The following is an 18,707-nucleotide window of genomic DNA, read 5'->3' on the forward strand; positions in this document are numbered from 1 at the left end:
TAGGCTGTAGCTCCAGCAGCACACAATTAAATGGAATCTTGGGCTGGAGAGGAGTTACAATTTTTTCAGAGCATCAAATGCCATTTGAAAGAGGGCTTGCTGTGCATGGTGTATCCCATGATCAGGTTCTCAGGATGCCAAAAAAAAAAAATTCTAGGAAGCCCAGTGCGTTTCGGCCTTTTTCTTACTTTTAGGCCTTCTTCAGGGGGTAGAGAAAAAAGTCTGCAGAATTTTTTCAGCAAAAGATTGTCTCCGGTGTCAATATACTGGCGACTGAGCCAGTAGAAAGAGATTCTAATAGTATGTCAGCTTGAATGAGACTGTATTATAGTATTTTATAATCCTATAAAATGTATTATATTTTTAAATATAAAACCTGTTTAACTAGGGGTGACAGTGGACAAAAATAATTACATGTACATCATAGGAAGTGGCCTCTCTCTCTCAAATCTGAACTCAGTCTTAGAAGAGCTATCCCAACCCAAGACCACTTTTTGCTTTTGAGAGTTGTTGGGCTGTTTCTCACATTGCACTGTGTATGCTTGACATGGAACCGTAGGTACTGTGGGATCCTGGACAAGTATACCTGCATTTGTTACATTCACATTTTACATTGTTAGGTGTACACTCTTAAATCATGGACAACTTTAAAAAAAACCCAAAAACGTAACATGTGCCTCTACTTGCATCAGCAATGGAGTCTCTGAGCTCAATTACTCATGGAATTTCAGAGCCAATTCACATTTTACACAACAAGCTGAATGCACATTGGTGTGTGCAGTGCAGTGCAGTGCTAAATATCATAAATTGTGAAGTACAGATGCAGTTATGGAAATACACAGGGATTCTTGTTATGAAACTGCAATCAACCCAAGCTCCCCTGTATTTTTTGACTGCATATTTATAAAGGTGTGCCTCTCCCCTTCACACTTTACAATATTTACTGCTGCAAAAAATGGGGTACACACATAGGGTGTAAGTGGTAAACACCTGCAAGTCCTGATAAGAAGGACCATTTCTTCTAATACTCTAATGGCAGCCATGTAAGAAAGGTAGCCTTTTTGTTGTTCTTAATATTTAAACCTTTCCATACCATGAGTATCAACACTGGAATCTGCCTTAAACCAACTCAAACCATTAATCTACCTCAGTATAGTCTGCTCTGCACAAAAGTGGTGCTCCAGGGTCTCAGCCCTACCTGGAGATACCACGGATTGAACCTGGGAACCTTTGCACCCAAAGCATATGCTGTACCACTGAGTTATGGCCCTTCCCCAGTGAGAATGCACATGGTGCTTTGCCCTCTGTGGTTTTGAAGATCACATAACTTTTAGTCTTACTTTAAGTCAATAAATATTTCAAATCACTATTCTATTATTAGCAACCCTGACTCATGTTTCCTTTACAGGTATGCTAATTGGTGTTATAACCCTACAAACTAAAGAAAATATCGCGAAAGATACCAAGGTGTGTTAAACTTGATCTCGAATACACTTGAGAGGATGGCGATTAGAAACAACCAATGCCTGGGGAAATGTTGGCGGCAATTCTGCAAATGGCATTTGGAGAATGGTGATTTGCTAAGAAATTGTCATTCTGTTTTGTGTATAACCAGTTTGCATAGAGTTACAGGTCCTTTCTGGACTATTCAACACATAGTCCATGAACGGCTCATTGTCTGAGCCGAGAACACGCTTTTCCCCTTTTAGGGGCTCTAAGTGAAAACATATTCCATAAACAGCACAATTCTACACATATCTCTGGTCATCCACAATCCCTGCTCTGCATTTTCTGATGTCCTGTGCAGCCTTTAATTGTTAAATTGGTTTTAAAATGAAACTCAGAGAAGAATGTGGAAATAGTCAGCAGCCCCCTCCGGCCCCAGTTCAAAGGAATATCTCCTTAGGGCCAGGAAACGAACGGCAGATTTAACACACTCTCTCGGCAATCCTCTAGCGCATAACAGCACAGCGGGGGTTGCTGGGAAACAGAGTCTTTGATGATCTTCTCTTCCTGCTGCGAAGACTAATGACTTCAAAAAGGGCATTCTGCCAATGATAGGGGTGCAATGAAAGTGTAATTAGACAAGTAACGTTTTTGCTCGCTACTGTAAAAGATAGGCCACATCTTCCATAGGAAAATACTAGGTAGGGCAGGGGGAGATTGGGACACAGGGGCCTTCACCTGGGGCACTCACTATGGCCTTAGATAGACAGAAGAGGGTTAAATGGCACCTGGCTCTCTGCTTCGTCTACTCCTTCTTCCCAGCCTGGTTTCCAGACACCTACCTGAGTTCACAGGAAATCCTTGCTGGCCTGGCTGCCACTCATTCAACACTCACTTCCTACTTTCTCCTCAGCTCCCTCGTGACTGCCATCTCCTGCAAGACTCAGAACAGGTCTCCACTGGCTGGCTCCGGGGCCAACTGTCCCTGCATATGGTGCAAGAGGTAGATCTGCAGGACCAGGCCCCCAGGCACTGAGCCAGCTGCTGCTGACTGTTGCCACCTGTTCCTCCTGGAGGGGCCGTATGAGCTGGCTGGCTGAGGTGGCCTGGGAGAGCCAGTTCTGGTGAAGGGGATGTTTTGATTTTTGTTTAACTGTTGGTGGGGGGTGGGTTTGGGGGGGTATTGTGTTTTTAGGGGTGGGTAGCCTGCCTAATAGACGAAAGTAAGGGGGCATGTGTCCACCTGACAGAGGCAGTGGGGGGAGTGTTGGGGGCAGACTATACCGAGGCTGGGCAGCAGGCACTGGCGGAGCACTAGGGGCAGGCCGTGCCCGGTGAGGGGAACAAGGGACAGATGTGTAATATCTGCCCCCTGTTCTAGGCCTGTCCAGAGCCAAGGATGGCTGGGGGAGGCGTGACTCCATCTTCTGGCCTTCGTCTGCTGCTCTGCAATGCCAGGTCTGTTACCCAGAAAACATCCCTCATCCATGACATGATCCTGGATGGGGATGCAAACCTGGCATGTATTACGGAGGCCTGGCTGGCTGAGGCTGCTGCTCCAACTTTGGCGGCCATGTGCACAGCCGGATTTTTGTATGCACAGCAGCCGAGGGCTGGGGATCGGGGAGGGGGCACGGCTGTTATCTACCGGGAGTCCTTGGTCTTCACTAGACGCCCTCTCCAGGAGACCAAAGTTGCTGAGTGCATGTACTGGAGGCTGGGCCCGAAGGGCAGTCTGGGGATTCTGCTCGTGTACCATCCACCCCGCTGCACAACTGACTCCCTGGCCGAGGTGCTTGAGGTGGTCTCTGATGTGTATGTGCAGTCCCTTAACTTACTGGTGTTGGGGGACTTCAGTGTACATTCAGAGGCCATCCTCACGGGGGCACCTCGGGACTTCATGGAGACCATGGCTTCCTGGGAGCTGCACCATATTCTAACTGGGCCCACCCATGTAGCCGGTCATGCACTAGACCTTGTGTTTGTTTCTGGAGAAGCGGGGAGTGATCTGGAAGTCAGAGGTATATCCACCACCCCCTTGTCGTGGTCAGATCACTATCTGGTGACGTTGGACTTCTTGGTTCCACAACCCCTCCGCAGGGGTGGAGGACCCATTAAAATGGTCCACCCCAGGCATCTTATGGATCCGAATGGATTTCTGAACGAGCTTGGGGATTCTCTGGAGCACGCAAATGGCCACTCGGTCGAAGCCCTGGTGGGTGGCTGGAATGCTGCAATCACTGGGGCATTAGATTGGGTGGCTCCGAAATGCCCTCTCCCCCTGAACAGGGTTCGAACTGCACCATGGTTCAATCTGCGGTTATGAGCCCTGAAACAGGAGGTGGGACAGCTAGAGTGCCAGTGGCGGAAGTCTCGCTCTGAAGAAGATTGGACATGGGCTAGAGCTGTATCTTCATCAGGTGGCGATGAAGGCAGCAAAAAAGGAATACTATGCTGCCGCTATCACGTCTGCAGAGTGCTGTCCCAGGAGGCTGTTCCAAGCAGTCCGGTGCCTGGTCAGTTCAGTTGCTCCAGAACTGCTGGAGCATTCTAAGGCCTTCTGTAAGGCCTTGGCAAGGCACTTTGCAGAAAAAATTGATCAGATCAGGAGTGTTATTCCATGCGCCGTGGCTACAGTTAGCAAGCGAGAGGCAGCTGCAGCAAACTGGTTTTGTGGGATTGGTTCCAGCTTCTTCCTTCTGATGAAGTGGACAAGGTGCTTTCATCTGTAAAGCCGACCACCTGCTTACTTGATCCTTGCCCATCTTGGCTCATTAAGAGCTGCAGAAAAAGATTGGGTGAGGGGATCAGGGCAGTGGTGAACGCCTCCCTTGAGGAGGGAGTGATGCCATCAGCCCTCAAAGAGGCAGTGATAAGACCGCTCCTAAAGAAGCCCTCCTTGGATCCCCAAATTTTGAACAACTTTCGCCCAGTCTCGAATCTGCCATTTTTGGGCAAAATCATTGAGCGGGTGGTGGCGATGCAGTTGAAGGCACACTTGGAAGAAGCCGATTATCTAGATCCATTTCAATCAGGCTTCAGGCTTGGGCATGGGACAGAAACGGCCTTGGTCGCCTTGGTAGATGATATGAGGAGGGCTTTGGAAAGGGGCGAATGCTCCTCCCTTGTTCTCCTAGACCTCTCAGAGGCTTTTGATACCGTTGACCATGGTATCCTCCTGGACCGCCTGGAAAGGATGGGCATTGGAGACATCGTACTACGGTGGTTCCGGTCCTTCCTCTCTGGCACGCACCAAAGGGTAGCACAGGGAGAGGAGGTGTCGGACCCGTGGCCGCTCACGTGTGGGGTGCCACAGGGTTCCATCCTCTCCCCAATGCTATTTAACATCTATGTGAAGCTGCTGGGGGCGATCATCAGGAGGTTTGGGGTGTGGTGTCATCAATATGTGGATGACACGCAGCTCTACCTCTCATTCAAATCTTCACCAGGGTTGGCCGTGGAATCCTTGTCTAAATGTCTGGAGACGGTGAGTGGCTGGATGGGGAGGAATAAGCTGAAGCTGAACCCTGACAACACCGAGGTACTTTTGGTGGGAGACAAAAGGAGGTTGGGGGATGTTGACCTGGTGTTGAATGGGGTATGGCTACCCTTGAAAGACCAGGTCCGCAGCCTGGGGGTCATTTTAGGCTCCCAGCTATCCATGGAGGCTCAGGTGTCAGCCGTGAGCGGACAGCGTTGTACCAACTCCATCTGATATGGCGGCTGCGCCCCTACCTTACCGACCATCTGCTCCCATCGGTAGTACATGCCCTGGCCTCCTCTCATCTAGACTACTGTAATGCGCTCTATGTGGGGTTACCCTTGAAGTCGGTTCAAAAGCTGCAGCTGGTGCAGAACGCGGCGGCTCGCCTGATTAAAGGGACCGCCGGCGTGATCACATCACTCCGGTGCTGAAGGAGTTGCACTGGTTACCAGTTGTTTTCCGGGCCAAATTCAAGGTGTTGGTTTTGACCTTTAAAACCCTATACGGTTCTGGCCCAGCCTATCTCAAAGAGCGCCTCCAACTACACCAGACAGGCCGCTTAACAAGATCAGCCTCGGATGGCCTTCTCTCTGTCCCATCAGCCAGGACAGCTAGGCTGGTGAGGACAAGGGAGAGGGCCTTCTCTGTGGTGGTCCCCACTCTGTGGAACTCCCTCCCTAGGGAACTCCGCCGTGCCCCCTCTTTAATAAGCTTCCACCATGCACTGAAAACTTGGTTATTCAGGCAGGCATTTGGGGTGGGTTAGGGTATTTTTAAATAATGTTTTAATGTATAATTTTACTGTTGTACATCGCTCAGAGTGGCTGGGTGACTGGCCAGATGGGCAATTAAGCAAGCAAGCAAATAAATAATAATAATAAAAAAATCTGGCACCTGGCTATTATGGCAAACAACATCCTGAATGAACGCTTTTCTGGTGCCATTTCAGTTATAAGTGAGCAGGGTTGTCAGGGTTGTATCTCAGCCCACAGAGTCCCAAAGCAGCTCTGATTCTGAGGAGGAGAGGCAACTTGTGGGGGAGGAACTCTCTCAGACTTCGGAGGCGCAGCTGGAGGGGGAGCCCCCCCTTCTCACATCCCTGGGAGTGACAGCGAACCAGGTGTGGAAAGGGAGGGACAACCCGAACTTTTAGACGCGAGGCGCAGCTGCAGGCACAAGCGAGAGATCATAGGGACCGAGCTTCAGCGCTCAGCCCGACTGGCTCGGCGTCAACAGCTGCGCCCAGAAGCATCACGGGAGAGGGGGAGATCTTCCCCTCCCATCCCTTAAGTTCAGAGAATTGCCGCTTTTTCCCCAAACGGAGATCAACTGACGTACTAACCCTTAGAACCCCTAGATGGCTGTTCCTTTGTAGTTTCTCTGAGTCTCAAGCAATTAGCATCTGTATGCCGCATTAGGATAAACGGAATTAAAGACTTGGAAAACAGCCCTTTTGTCTGAGTGTTGATTTTGGCTATTGGAATATTCAGTAGGCAACAGGGGAACCTTGACAGCTTATCCTCACATCACAATGAAATAGATCAGGCTGAGAGAATGAGACTAGTCCAAAGTCGCTTCATGGATAAGCAGAAATTTGAACCCAGACTTTGAGTTCCAAGTCCAGCACACTATCCCTGACACCACATAAGCTGCCTATATAAATCAGACTTCCTCAACCTGGTGCCCCCCCAATGTGTTGGACTACAACTCCCAGCATGCCCCAGCATGGCACTAGGTTAGGGACACCTGATATGAATGGTAAGTAATATTATTCTCTTTACGGGCATAAGTAAATCACCTCCTCCCAAACATGTCGACAAGGTTCAGAATCATACTCCTAACCATTTATTTTGCCTTTTGCTCCAATGAATTAGTTCAAATCCTGTTGGTCTCATCATATTGGACCACTTTGTTTCAGAATGGATACAGAAGGCTGTGTAAGGCAGCCTTAGACAACCTTACGGGCCATGGGAGGATATGTGATGGGAGATGGAGGAAAGTAAAAGGGGAAACAAATGAGCCAAAGAAAGACAAGATGGCATCTGAAGGTAATTGTGTCTCTTGGGGACCAGCAAAAGGCAGAAAGGAAGGCAAGGGGAGTCGGGGGGAGAGACACTAATAAGGAGGATAATCACATTTGCAAGCAGAACAGAAGCAGCAGGGTCTGAATGCAAGCTTGAGTAGCTGGACAGGTTGAGGAGAAGCAGGAAGCTTCCCTAAGGACGGAGAAGGCACTGTCTAGCATGCCCTTTCTCTCTGAAGATTTGTGAGCAGAAAAAAAAAATCCACTGCAACTTGACAAGATGAGGCTCCAAGACGGTTACAAATAGGAGCCATGAGAGGACAACAAACCAATAAAAGACATAGGATAATTGAAGTATCCGTGAAGGATCAGTTAGCGGTGAAAATTACAAGGCCCTGAACAGACAGTGTGAACTGGGGTTGGGGAGTAGAGGGCTCAGGGGAGTGATGATGAGATGAAGGAGCATTCTTCTGAAGCTACATTTCAAAAGTAAAGATCCAAAAGATGCCCTGATTACAATGTTTTACCACAAAGGGCAAGTTCAATCTACACTTTCATTTTAGAAAGCTGTTTCTTGCCCCATGATCAGACATTTCTGTAGTCCTTTGGAGTTCACTTGCTCGTATAAAGGCTTCCCCAATATGGTGAAAGAAGGCATGGCTGTGGCTGCAGTCTATGAGCGCTCACTTGGGGTAATACCTCACTGAACTCTGAGATTCACTTCAAAGTAAATTAAGTACAAAATTAAGCTGTGCTACTGTTTGTATTGCGCAGTTCCATGGGCACACAGAAAAAGTGCAGGATATGGCACTAGGCACAGAGTTAAGCTTACAGAGAACTTCTATTTTCATATTTTTTTTTAATCAAGTTTCTAGCCCTTATGTCTGCAAAGATAAGTTGGAACATGTGCCGCTAACAGGAACAAAATGCAGTGGGCATTTGAGCCTGGCCAGCAACCATTGCTGCACTTTCCCAGCAACATCAGTTTGCGATCTGAGTATTGCAAACAGTCTCCCAATTTGGACATACTTATGTCAGCTTATTAAGCCAATATATGCACGAGCTTTGTAACTAAGTGCTCCATCCGCATGACGCCCCTTCCCCCCTCCCTTCTCAATGTGCCATAATTCAACACTTCTTGGGTTAATAAATTATAGTTTCCCATTATATCCAAACTAGGGAACTATGGTTACCAGGATCAGAACAAGCCAGGATCATAACCAACAAGCCAGGATCTGACAGCATTTACCGAAGCCATGTCATGTGTGTGTGAGTGTGCGCGCGCGTATGTGTATGTGAGAAGGATGCACATGGGATTTAACTTCAGCTGCACAATGTTATGGAGTTTGACTGACTTCACATACACAAGCACAGTACACTGCCTATTAATTTAATTCAACTTGCTGGTCTACTACTCCCATTAATTAACATGGATTAGAATCCCCACTTCAGCCATAAACCTGCACCAGAGGGCCGGGGGAGGAATACACGTCAGCCCTCTTTTGACATTCTTTAACCACCATGTTTGCGATTATGATAGCATGGCTAAAGAGTGAGAAGGGATAATTAATCCATATTTAGCATTCTTATGTACGCCAGCAGGCTAGAGCCCCTTTCTCCTTAGCACACAGGCCATCACAATGATTAGGTTCTAATTCAAGCAATTTTCCACACACTTGGGCTCTTGTGCTCTCCTAGTAGTACTGAGAGCAGATTTTTTTTGCTTTGTTTTAAAAAGATGGCTTGGGAGACATCTAACAGGTTGAACGTGCGCTTCAGAGATCTGAAGTACAAACAGCAAAAAACCAAACACCCTCCACAAATAATATACACAGCACACACAACCCCCTCCCCCTTCAACTATAAATGTACTGCATCATACACACGGTCTCAAAGTACAAAAATACAGATGACAGAACCCCTCAAAAGTTGAGGACTCATAGGTCCCATTCAGTTAAACAACAGAGAATTATGTATGTGCTTGACTCTTCCGCTGAGCCCACTTAGACTTCAATATGTTTAACTTTGATTGTATCCATAGAAAATATTATAATAAGAAATTAACATATACAGAATAAGATCTACATATATGTAGAACACCTTATACAGCATACATAATGTTAAACCACTGTGAACAAAATAGGAGGCCAGTTTCCACACCCACACTGTACACAAACTTGTTAATGAGTATACATATTCGCCTAGTATATCATAACTCATGTGATAATAAGTTTTTACAGTTAATACATTGAGGGTGTTGACTTCCTGTTGGTCTTTTTATGAAGAACTCTCAGCTCAGTCTAGTAATGTTAGCCTGATGGCCACTTCTCAACTGCAAAGCATCCTTGAGAGAAGGAAACAGGCAATATAGAAGCCAGGAGTGTGAAAACTTAATCTTCAAATTTTCCTCTCCCCAGTTGCTTTCCCACCTACTGGGAGCTCCAGACTCATTTTTGTGAGATTAACGTAGTCAAGAACCCTGCCTGGGGTAAAAGCAACTCTAGAGTTTAAGAAAAAGGACCAGGCAGGGAATGTTTAAATGTCCCCTCTCTGCATTCCTTTTCCTCTGCACTATGTGTAAGGTTGTAATGTGTAATTTGATCCTTAATTTTAGGGCATTTTTAAAAGAAACACATGAGGTATAGACCGTGCTATTAACAAGAATGTGTGATTACTGTGAATAGGGAACAGAAAGCAAAAAAGAGGCATTTGTCATGTGAATGAGCCTTCTAACCCATGTAGGTTCATAGTCCCACAAAATGTTTTAGGAAGAAACGATGCTACGCCTCACATATGGAAGCACCTAAAGTTGGAGTTCCAAGCAAGGCATGGGCTGACTGGGCTGAAACCCAGGGCCCACTGTCTTAGGAGATGCTCACCAGTTTTCTCAGCCCACCTCCAAAATGTCATGCCTGTATAGATTCTTCCGTATGTTATATTGCTTCTGTCATGTCTTATTCCATGCTCTCCCTCCTCTGTGTTCCTGCTCATGTACACAAAGAGCAGCCGACTGAGAGTCCAAACGTTCCACTCAGACCCCACTTTTGAACAAACAATCCCTTTCAAACAAAAACTCTGTCTTTGGTTTTTATACGCACACAAAATGTGCTGCTTATCTTGACGCATAGGCTTGCCTTGTGCAGACAGCCATGTCCATGCAGATGTTAAGGGGTGGGACCAGGGAAGCCACATGATGCAAAAGTGGCTTCCCTGCTCCAGATGACCCCTTTAGAGCCTACTGCTTCCTGGAAGGCACAGAAGATGATGGTCTAAGGTATGTCATCATCTTTTTCCACATTGTTGTTGTATGTAATAACTTTCTTTGACCATGTGCGTGTGTGAGTTGCATGCATATGCACAAATGTTATATGTGAGAGTTCAAAGTTGCGGGTGGAATATGGGGCCCACTACAGCCTGCTAGCCTTGGACCCACACATGGCCTTCATCCAGTCCTGGGTCCAACTAGCACAAGATCAATCAGTAGATGGGAAAGTAGTCATTTGTTGGGGGGAAAGTGGGCTGACCTTCTGCCTCCTTGTATCTTTGAAGATTTTTAAACTGCTCTCTCTCTCTCAGTGTGTGTGTGTGTGTGTGTGTGAAGCCCAAGACCTGGAATGGTATAGTCCTGCCCTCTTTCTCTCCCCTCTCCTCATTGTCTTTGACCTGTATTTGCTCCCAACTGAGTTCTCTGTCTTTTTAAAGTCTCATCTGAAGAGGCTCACTTTCTGTTTTCTTGAGCCAACATGGCTGGATGTATGAGGCTCCCTTACAATGGCTCAAGCCAGTGGTTCAACTAGCCCAGTGCTCTGAACCCGGGACCTTGTACATGCAAAGGATGTGCTCTAGCACTGTGCTATGGCCCCCCTCCAGATCTTGCCTGTACCTTCAAATGGTACATGGAAGCGTGTGCAGTCACTGCACCTCCCACCTCATCTCTTTTCCTTCAATGGCCCCTTCATCCACCCTCTGCTGAAGCCAACAGGACTCTGTTTCGTCCACAGCAAGCCAGGGAGGAGCATGGCCAAGAGGCACTGGGCATGAGGAAATCACTTACTCCTCTCTTTTGGGGGGCTGCTTCTCTATGTGCTGTGGCTCTGTAAGTCGCTGATTTAAAGGCTGAACTATGATTGTTGTTAAATACTGTTCGTATGTTGTATTTTTAAAAAATGAAAACGCTTTTTACAGTTAATTATTTTTGAGTGTGTGTGTGTGTGTGTGTGTGTGTACACACACACTGCTTTGGGTGCTTTGCAAAAAGTGGTCTGAAATGTAGTGGATACACACACACACCCCTCTTGCTGCTTTGATGGATTTTAAGGCAAATGTGTGATCTCTGGCCAATGATTTTGCAATCCTGAAGAGCTTTAAGGATGCTTTTGCGAGCTTTGTCATCTGTAGAAGCTGCCACTGAACGCTAGGGGGTAGTGTGGTGTCTCTCTCTCTCTCTCTCCCTCCCTCCTTGCCCCCCTCACATACACAAACTAAGTCAGTGAAAACAGAAATCACACACTTGCCTCTAAGTTCTCTCAGTGCCCGCCCTACAACCATGGATGCCCAGACTGATAGTTCCTTGGAATTCATTCAGTAGACAGAAGAGTTTTACAGATTCACTAGCATGCTCGGAACACATTCCTACCTTGCACAGCACAACACATAGAAAGTGAGATCACAAAACTGGATCCAATTTCATAGTAACTCCATAACCAGGACTACTTTATAAAACAGCGCCTAGTAGCTCTTAAGACTTGTAGCTTCATAAAGGGCAATGAGTGTTCTCCTCTCTGCCTTTCACCCAAAGAAACACCTCCAGTGCTTAATTTGTCCCCAAACTCACTGGAGCTGAGCCCTGGAATCTTATTTCAGTATCAAGTTTGAGTCCTGGAATATGTGAAGATGATAGACAGACAGACTCTCTTTATTGACTGTTCTATACTGTTTTTATGCTGTGTTGTTTTTATTGTTGGATTTTTTGTTAAAATGCTTTTAACTTTGTATGCCAACTAGAGTATTTGTATATAGGAGGGTTATAAATTGAATGAATGAATTAAAAATAGAATTTGGTGATTCTGAGCATGTATGGGGTTCCCCTCCCTCTTGCCACCAAGCAACCACCGTCTCCCACTGCACTCTTAGGGCTGATAAAAACACGTGAGCCTGGGTCCCACCTTTCAAAAGTCAAACACTTTCACAGCCCTGGAGCTATGCAGAACAAGACCTCGCCCAGCACCACGCCACCTTGCAGTCTCACCAGCCCTCTCCCTACAAGTGGCTGGCTTGAGTCTGCCTTTAGCTGAGAACACTGCGGGTACTTCCCATCAAGCTACCCTTGGTTCCCGTTGCAGCTCTCTGACTTCTCCAGCCTTGCCTGGATCCTTGCCATGCTCCATGGGATGCCTTCCTAGCTATTGATCCCTTATTGGCCTTCTGCCCATGGTAGTTGCAACAAAAGAAGAAACCTCGCCAGACCCATCTTTCCACGCACCCTATGCGTCGCCTTGCCTGCTGGCCAGGTCCTTGACGTAAAGGACGGTGTTGTGTCTACTCAGGCCAAGCAGCAATACTGGAGACCTCTACAAAGCACTTACCCTTGGTTTGTGCCCCATTCGTTCCTGATGCAAAGGTGCTTGTGCACTGGATCCTTCATGTAACCTTCATAGCAAAGGCACTCGCCTAGAAGTGGAAGAACAAACAAGAATAGGAAAGCAGTGAAGGGGCAATGGGGCTGTCCAGGAAAGAAACCTGGCCTTTGTGGTGTGCAGCAGCACTGAAGAAAGACAAAAGCCATGTCAGGAATTATTAGGAGAGGAACCAGAAATAAAACAGCCAGTGACATAATGCTTTCACAGAAGTCTACAGCAGCCTTCTCCAACCTGGCACCTTCTAACTACCATTGAACCCACCCCAACCAGCACACCATGCTGGCTGGGGGATAATGGAAGCTGTACTCCAACAAATTGGTAAGGCACTAAATTGGGGAAGGCTGGTCTACAGTAGCCCTCTGCAGGCGTTTGCCTGCTTGCATGTAGCGCTAAAGAATGGAGGGGGATGTGGGTGTGCATGTGAGCCTCAGCCCCAGTGCCCACGTCCCCCTCCACACTTCAGCACTACATGTGAGCAGGCAAGCGCCTGCACAGGGTTAGTGAGATGCCTTGTTCTATTCCCTTTTCTAACGCCAGTGTTAGATTAATGCCCCCAGATCCTCTGATATTTCCACACAGCAGCAGACTGCATGCATGTGAGCGTGTGCAAGGGTCGGGAGAGGGAGGCAGAACACATTTAGAAGGGGGAACCAAGGCCCAAAGGCCTGAGAACAATGGCCTAGCGGTTTCTGCCTGTTGGCTTGAAGGGGCTGCTGTGTCATCCTCCCCACCTTCCAACCAGGTGTCTCAGTGGGGCAACGAAGGAAGAGAGTTGGTGCTTGGCTTGTGGTTGAAGTCTTCCCCTACATAACAGGACAAAGAGCCAGGCATTGCCTTTGCATGTGAAAGACCTGGAGGCTTGGTTTGGCACCTGGATCAAGCCCCCAGTGCGGGTATTTCTGAAAACAACCGGGGCTCTACACAGTAATCAGGTCAGGAGACAGCCAAGAGAACAAAAGGCTCAGCAGAAGCTCTTCCCATTTGTTTTTTAAAAGACATACCCAGGAAAACTGACAAAAACCTGTGAGTTTAGAAAGACCCCCTATGAGGGTACTCGCTGCCCTCCCTCCGAGAGGCCTGCTGGGCTTGGCAGCTGCCACGGCAGATGGTTGGAACAGAGGGAATGCCAGCTCTGTAGGGACAGAATGCAGACATGGGCAAGAGAGTCACGGTGGCAAAGGGCAAAAGAGATGCCTCTTGGGACCATTTGCAGGGGATGCAGAAGAGGGGAGGGTCGACCACCAGGTCTTCTGAGGCTCAGCTCTTCAACGCAGGCTGTGGAGCCTGGGAGCACCTGGGCGGTGCCTGTCAAAGCAGAGAGTGGAGCCTGGCAGCACTCAGAAAATTTTAAGAAAACAAGCAAACTAGGTCTCAAGGATCTCCTCCTTACTGTGCATATTCTTTGCATATACAAGATTTGAGGTTCAGTCCCTGCTATCTCCAGTTCAATATCTCTGGAAGCAGGTGCTGGAAAAGACCTTCTGCCTAGAGACTGAAGAACAGGGGCTACTTCCCATCCAAGTACGTACTGGACTGAATGGATGAATGGTCAGAATTAGTCTAAGGCAGCTTCATGACTTGCTGTTGCCACAGAGAGGGAATCAAGGGGAACTTGCCTCTTTGGACAGGACTTTACAACCAAAGTTTGTTTGACAGCTTCTGGAACTTGATAAAATTCTCCCAATTTGCTCAGTCACATACACAGAGACAAGCTCCCTCAGGCCACCCGATATATGCCCATGTTCATGTTGCACCCACCTACCCGTTTCAGGGTCACACTCGTGTTCACAGGGGTCAAGGAGCCGGCGGGAGCACAAGTCCAAGGCCCAGGGCCCACTGGAGTTTTGCTGGGAGAAGAGAACCACCTGGGCAGGGTTTAGCCAATCACTGGCATCCAACTGGCTGCCCTCTAGCAAGATAAACCGGCTCCCTACAAGGGACATAGAAATTGGGAGAAACGTCATATTTCGAGAGACTGTCGCTGAGGGTGCTTTCATGCATGAGGTCTAAATCTCCTCTGAGCTGACCACCCCCCACTCATCCCCCCTTGCTGTTTAAGTGAATATCTGATCATTGTTAATGCCAAAGACAAAGCAAAAGGGATGTGTAATGTGAGTGAGCAGTCTGTCCAATGTAGGTTTAACAATCACTTTAAGCTCCTTGGGTGAAAACACCCTAAGAGTGCCCCTCTCAAATAACTTCCAAGCCCACACTGTCTTCTCAAACAACTATTTGTTACTCTGACTGAGCAAAAACAACCAGAGTGCATTTGGATGTAGTGGATTCACCATGTATTTTCTTCTGGAAATAGCCCAAGAAGTATATCTTCCAGTGCAAGGTTCATACTTGGCCAGTGACCATGTTTGGAAGCTCTGGTCTCCTGAGCATTCCAGGAGAATTAGAGACCATATGGTTGTTTGGGGGATTGGGAGCTAGTCCTTCCATCCCCATACAGATGTAGCTGAGTGCTTATGAAACATTGAATTCCCTTCCTTGGTACAATGCCCTGGTGAAGACACACCCTGCCTCCTTGGAAGTGAATGGCAGAAAGCAGTTCCTGTGATTATGTGTAGGGAGGGTGAAAGCAAAGCGGATCTGGAGAAATAGCAAGATGGGGAGATAGCTCCAACAAACTAAAAACACAGAAGTAAATTTGTTACCATGGAAGTCATCACAGGAGTGGACTGGATTTCTCAAAATCTGTTCAAGTCCAAACTCTCCCACTAAGAGGAATAATGAATCCCCCTCTCAAACCAGTGTCAGTTGCTGTATCAGTGTGATCTCTTCACAAGCTCCCACCTGCGTTATGTGCCATGCTGGGCAGCCTTCAACCAGCCACATTGTTAGTCTGTAAAACCCACCTTGTTGGCCTCGCTTCTGCTTAGGTGGTGAAGCTGCGTTTGGACTGTTCCACTTCAGAGTGCCAGTAGGGCTTCCTGTGACTGAATGTATCTCCATACAAAATAGTATCTGGCACAAAGAACAGTGGTATGTCAAGCAGAAGAGTGCTACCCTAATCTTCTATCCGACATCCAGTTTTCTATGGGAAGGGATTCATTTTATAATTGGAAGAACATTCAGTCATATGATGTACAACCCCCCCACCCCCCGCGGACCTCCATGAGAATTAGATCATTATTGCATCAGTGCTGGGTTCCTAAGCTAAAACACTTCTTGGGTGTTCATATACAAGGTAACGTAAATGTGACACGTGCTGCCATATGCGCCTCTCTCTCGCCATCTGCAAACAGAAGGTGAGGGGGCCTACGCTTGGCAAAATCATGGGTACCCACCTCAACATTTTCACAGGACAGCATTTGTTTCTACACTCTGGGAAGCTGGAACCAACACTTACAAAGGAATATGGGGCTCTATGATCCAGAAGCCATATTCTTTTCACTGCAAGCTTCTTAGCACAAAGGCAGGTTGGGCTTTAAAATCTGAAGTTTCTATTCTCCTGCGTCTACTGAACAAGTTGCTGGTATTTCAAAACTTAGCCCACAGAGTGGGCTGTGGAGAATATTAAACGAGCCCCACATAGAGAGCGACAGAGGCAAATTCTGCAGAATGCAGAGCTACCACGTAAAAGTCGCTTAACATTTTATACAGCACTTTAAAGCATTCAAAATGCTTCACATACATTGTCTCAGCAATCCTTACAACTACTCTGTAAGGTAGATCAGCAGGTGGTGGGTGGTGCTAAGACTGAGAGTCTGGCATCTAAGGATATCTAATGCTGTCTTCCCCTAATGGTGGCCTCCAGGTGTGTTGGACTGCCGCTCCCATCATTCTCAGCCAGCATGGCCATGGGAGTTGCAGTCCAACCCACCAGGAGGGTACCAGGTTGGGGAAGGCTGATCCAATGAGATCGTGGCGGAGGCAAGAGTTCAGCCAGGATCCTCCTGGTTCATAGCTCAGGTTCTAAGGCACTATAATACATCATTACAATATATAAACTGTATGCAGGCAGGAAGGCATTTTCTTTCAAAGCTATCCTCCTGCCAAGGAGTTCAAGACACTATACATGGGGTTAACTCATTTTATCATCACTTGTGAGGTAGCTCAGGCTGAGAAATGGAGACTTGCCAAAGGCCACCCAGTGACCTTGAAATGCTCCACCCAAACTTCCTCACGGCCTTCTGTCCCATCCACTTGCCATGTCTCATCAGTTCAACCCACTTGCTTGGAATGGATGTGTCCTGGCACTCCAGGAATGGAGGCCATGGCTTGGTGGGATTTCCAACAGCCTCATGGGACTCAGCCTTCTTCTTCTCTGCCCTCGTCCTCTCAGAGCATCTTAAGTGGGGATGAGGGATCCTCTCATCAAATCTGACAGGCACCAACTAAGATCTGTATAAGTATATTGAAAGAATAGATACAATTAACAGTGGCAGCCAGGAGCTTAACTAGTCCTATTGGGCTAGTTATGTTCCTGGCTGCTACTGTTAATCCTTGCTTTTCCCGAATACAAAAACTGTTAAGAGTTTGTGTGTGTGTGTGTGGGGAATGACAAACACATGCCTAGAGTTCATCCTTTTTGCTCTTTAAAGATGGCTGGACCCTTCTCAGTCCACTCTGGAAATAATCTGGAAGGACTGGATGTATTTCCCAATGGTTTTGGCCCATAAAATGAACAGGAACCACACCAATTTATTGGATTCTACCATACACCAGTGCCATCAACAGTGTGCGCCAGGCCTAGGTGGCTGTGACCTTGACTACAAATCAAAGCTTTCCTGCTTCCCTCCTCTGCAGTGGAGATAGCAGGGAGGGTTCCATTCACAGCTAGAAAGCCACAGCTGGGACTTGGCCATGGATGCTCAAGTGCAAGTTGCATAAATCTTTATATTTACAACTATCCCATTAGGACCCCTAACCTGTCTCTGGACCTGTGTTATGCTATATACTGCAATGACTAAGCTGGCCCTGATGAGAGGGGGTAGGTAGCCAACAGGTTTGGGGCAGAAGGTGGAGATCTTCTACACATGCTGGCAAAATGGTAAGTGGAAAGTGTGGGAGCCCTAATCAGAATTGCTAGCTGCTTCTCTGTCCTGGTTGACACAGACACCAGGTTTCAAGTAGACCAATTTGAGGAATCTATGAGGAATCATCGATGTGCGTGCACACACGTGACTTCTGGTGCTGATCTGGCAAACAGGGCAGTGGGGTGGCAGATAGAGTGTTGGCTCACCGTCAGCAATAAGGTGCTCTGGGACATGCAGTGTTATCTTGACCACAAGCGGGCAGTTCACGTGGGAGGCACAAACCAGACCAATGACACAGCTGGTGATGCTGATAAGCGTCAGGGTAGTCTTGCTAACTGGACTCCTTGGTGAACCCACTGAAATGGCAAAGCAAAGAAGAATTGAAGAGACTGTCATGAAGGGGTGGACCAGAGGAAATAACATGGAGAGAGCTAGTTCAGTGAAACACAGACGATTAGCCTGAGGAACACGGCTAACACAACTGCATGCAATGAACAAGCATTTATTTAACTTATTGGACCCATAGTCTACCACATCCCAAGAGCTCAGGGTGGATAACAGTATTTTATTTAGTCTACCTCGTCTTTCCCCATGCCTGTCCACCATTCAAAGAATAAAAAATGTCATGCACAAACCAACAATTGTGGATGTGTTTATTGGAATGCAATCCTAGACTCACTCACTCACTCACCTGGGAGCAAGCTCCACTGAGCTCAATGGGGCTTACTTCTGAGAAGATATGTATAGGATTGCATTGTAATTATTCCAGTTTTTAATAAAACATGCTTAAGGCTAAGATCAGGCAAAATACAGTGCATAGCGTGATCAGTATGCATGACCAATGGGGCTCAAGCAAACTGAACTGCATGGAAGAATCCATGCTTCAACGAGCAATTTCATGGAGTTCATATATTAAAGGAAATAACAGGACCTTATTTAAATTCAATAACTACTCATGAGTGTACAGATCTTAGCTCTGCCCAATGTATGAAAACAACAATAACAGCAATAATAAAGAGTACTTTGAATAGTGTTCAAAGTGCTTCACGTGCATTATTTCAGTAAACCTTACAAAAACCCTGTAAAATGTGTCAATATTACTTCCACATTGTAGTTGAGGCTCAAAGATA

General features: G+C 47.1%; 1 protein-coding gene across 2 annotated transcripts in view; it reads right to left on the minus strand.

Moving 5' to 3' along the window:
• ASTN1 (astrotactin 1) overlaps positions 1 to 18,707 on the minus strand; it is a 306,422-nt gene that overhangs the window by 152,319 nt on the left and 135,396 nt on the right. For both annotated transcript variants that reach the window (XM_084851218.1, XM_084851217.1), the window contains exons 6-8: positions 17,784 to 17,933; positions 14,355 to 14,522; positions 12,539 to 12,623 (exon numbers count right to left, since the gene is read on the minus strand). In XM_084851218.1, the coding sequence (XP_084707344.1) occupies positions 12,539 to 12,623; positions 14,355 to 14,522; positions 17,784 to 17,933 (403 nt within the window). The remainder of the gene's footprint in view (positions 1 to 12,538; positions 12,624 to 14,354; positions 14,523 to 17,783; positions 17,934 to 18,707) is intronic.

This window comes from Heloderma suspectum, chromosome 4 (assembly GCF_057233095.1).
Source record: "Heloderma suspectum isolate Gila_16-S chromosome 4, 16-S_ref, whole genome shotgun sequence".
Classification (NCBI taxonomy): Eukaryota; Metazoa; Chordata; class Lepidosauria; order Squamata; family Helodermatidae; genus Heloderma; species Heloderma suspectum.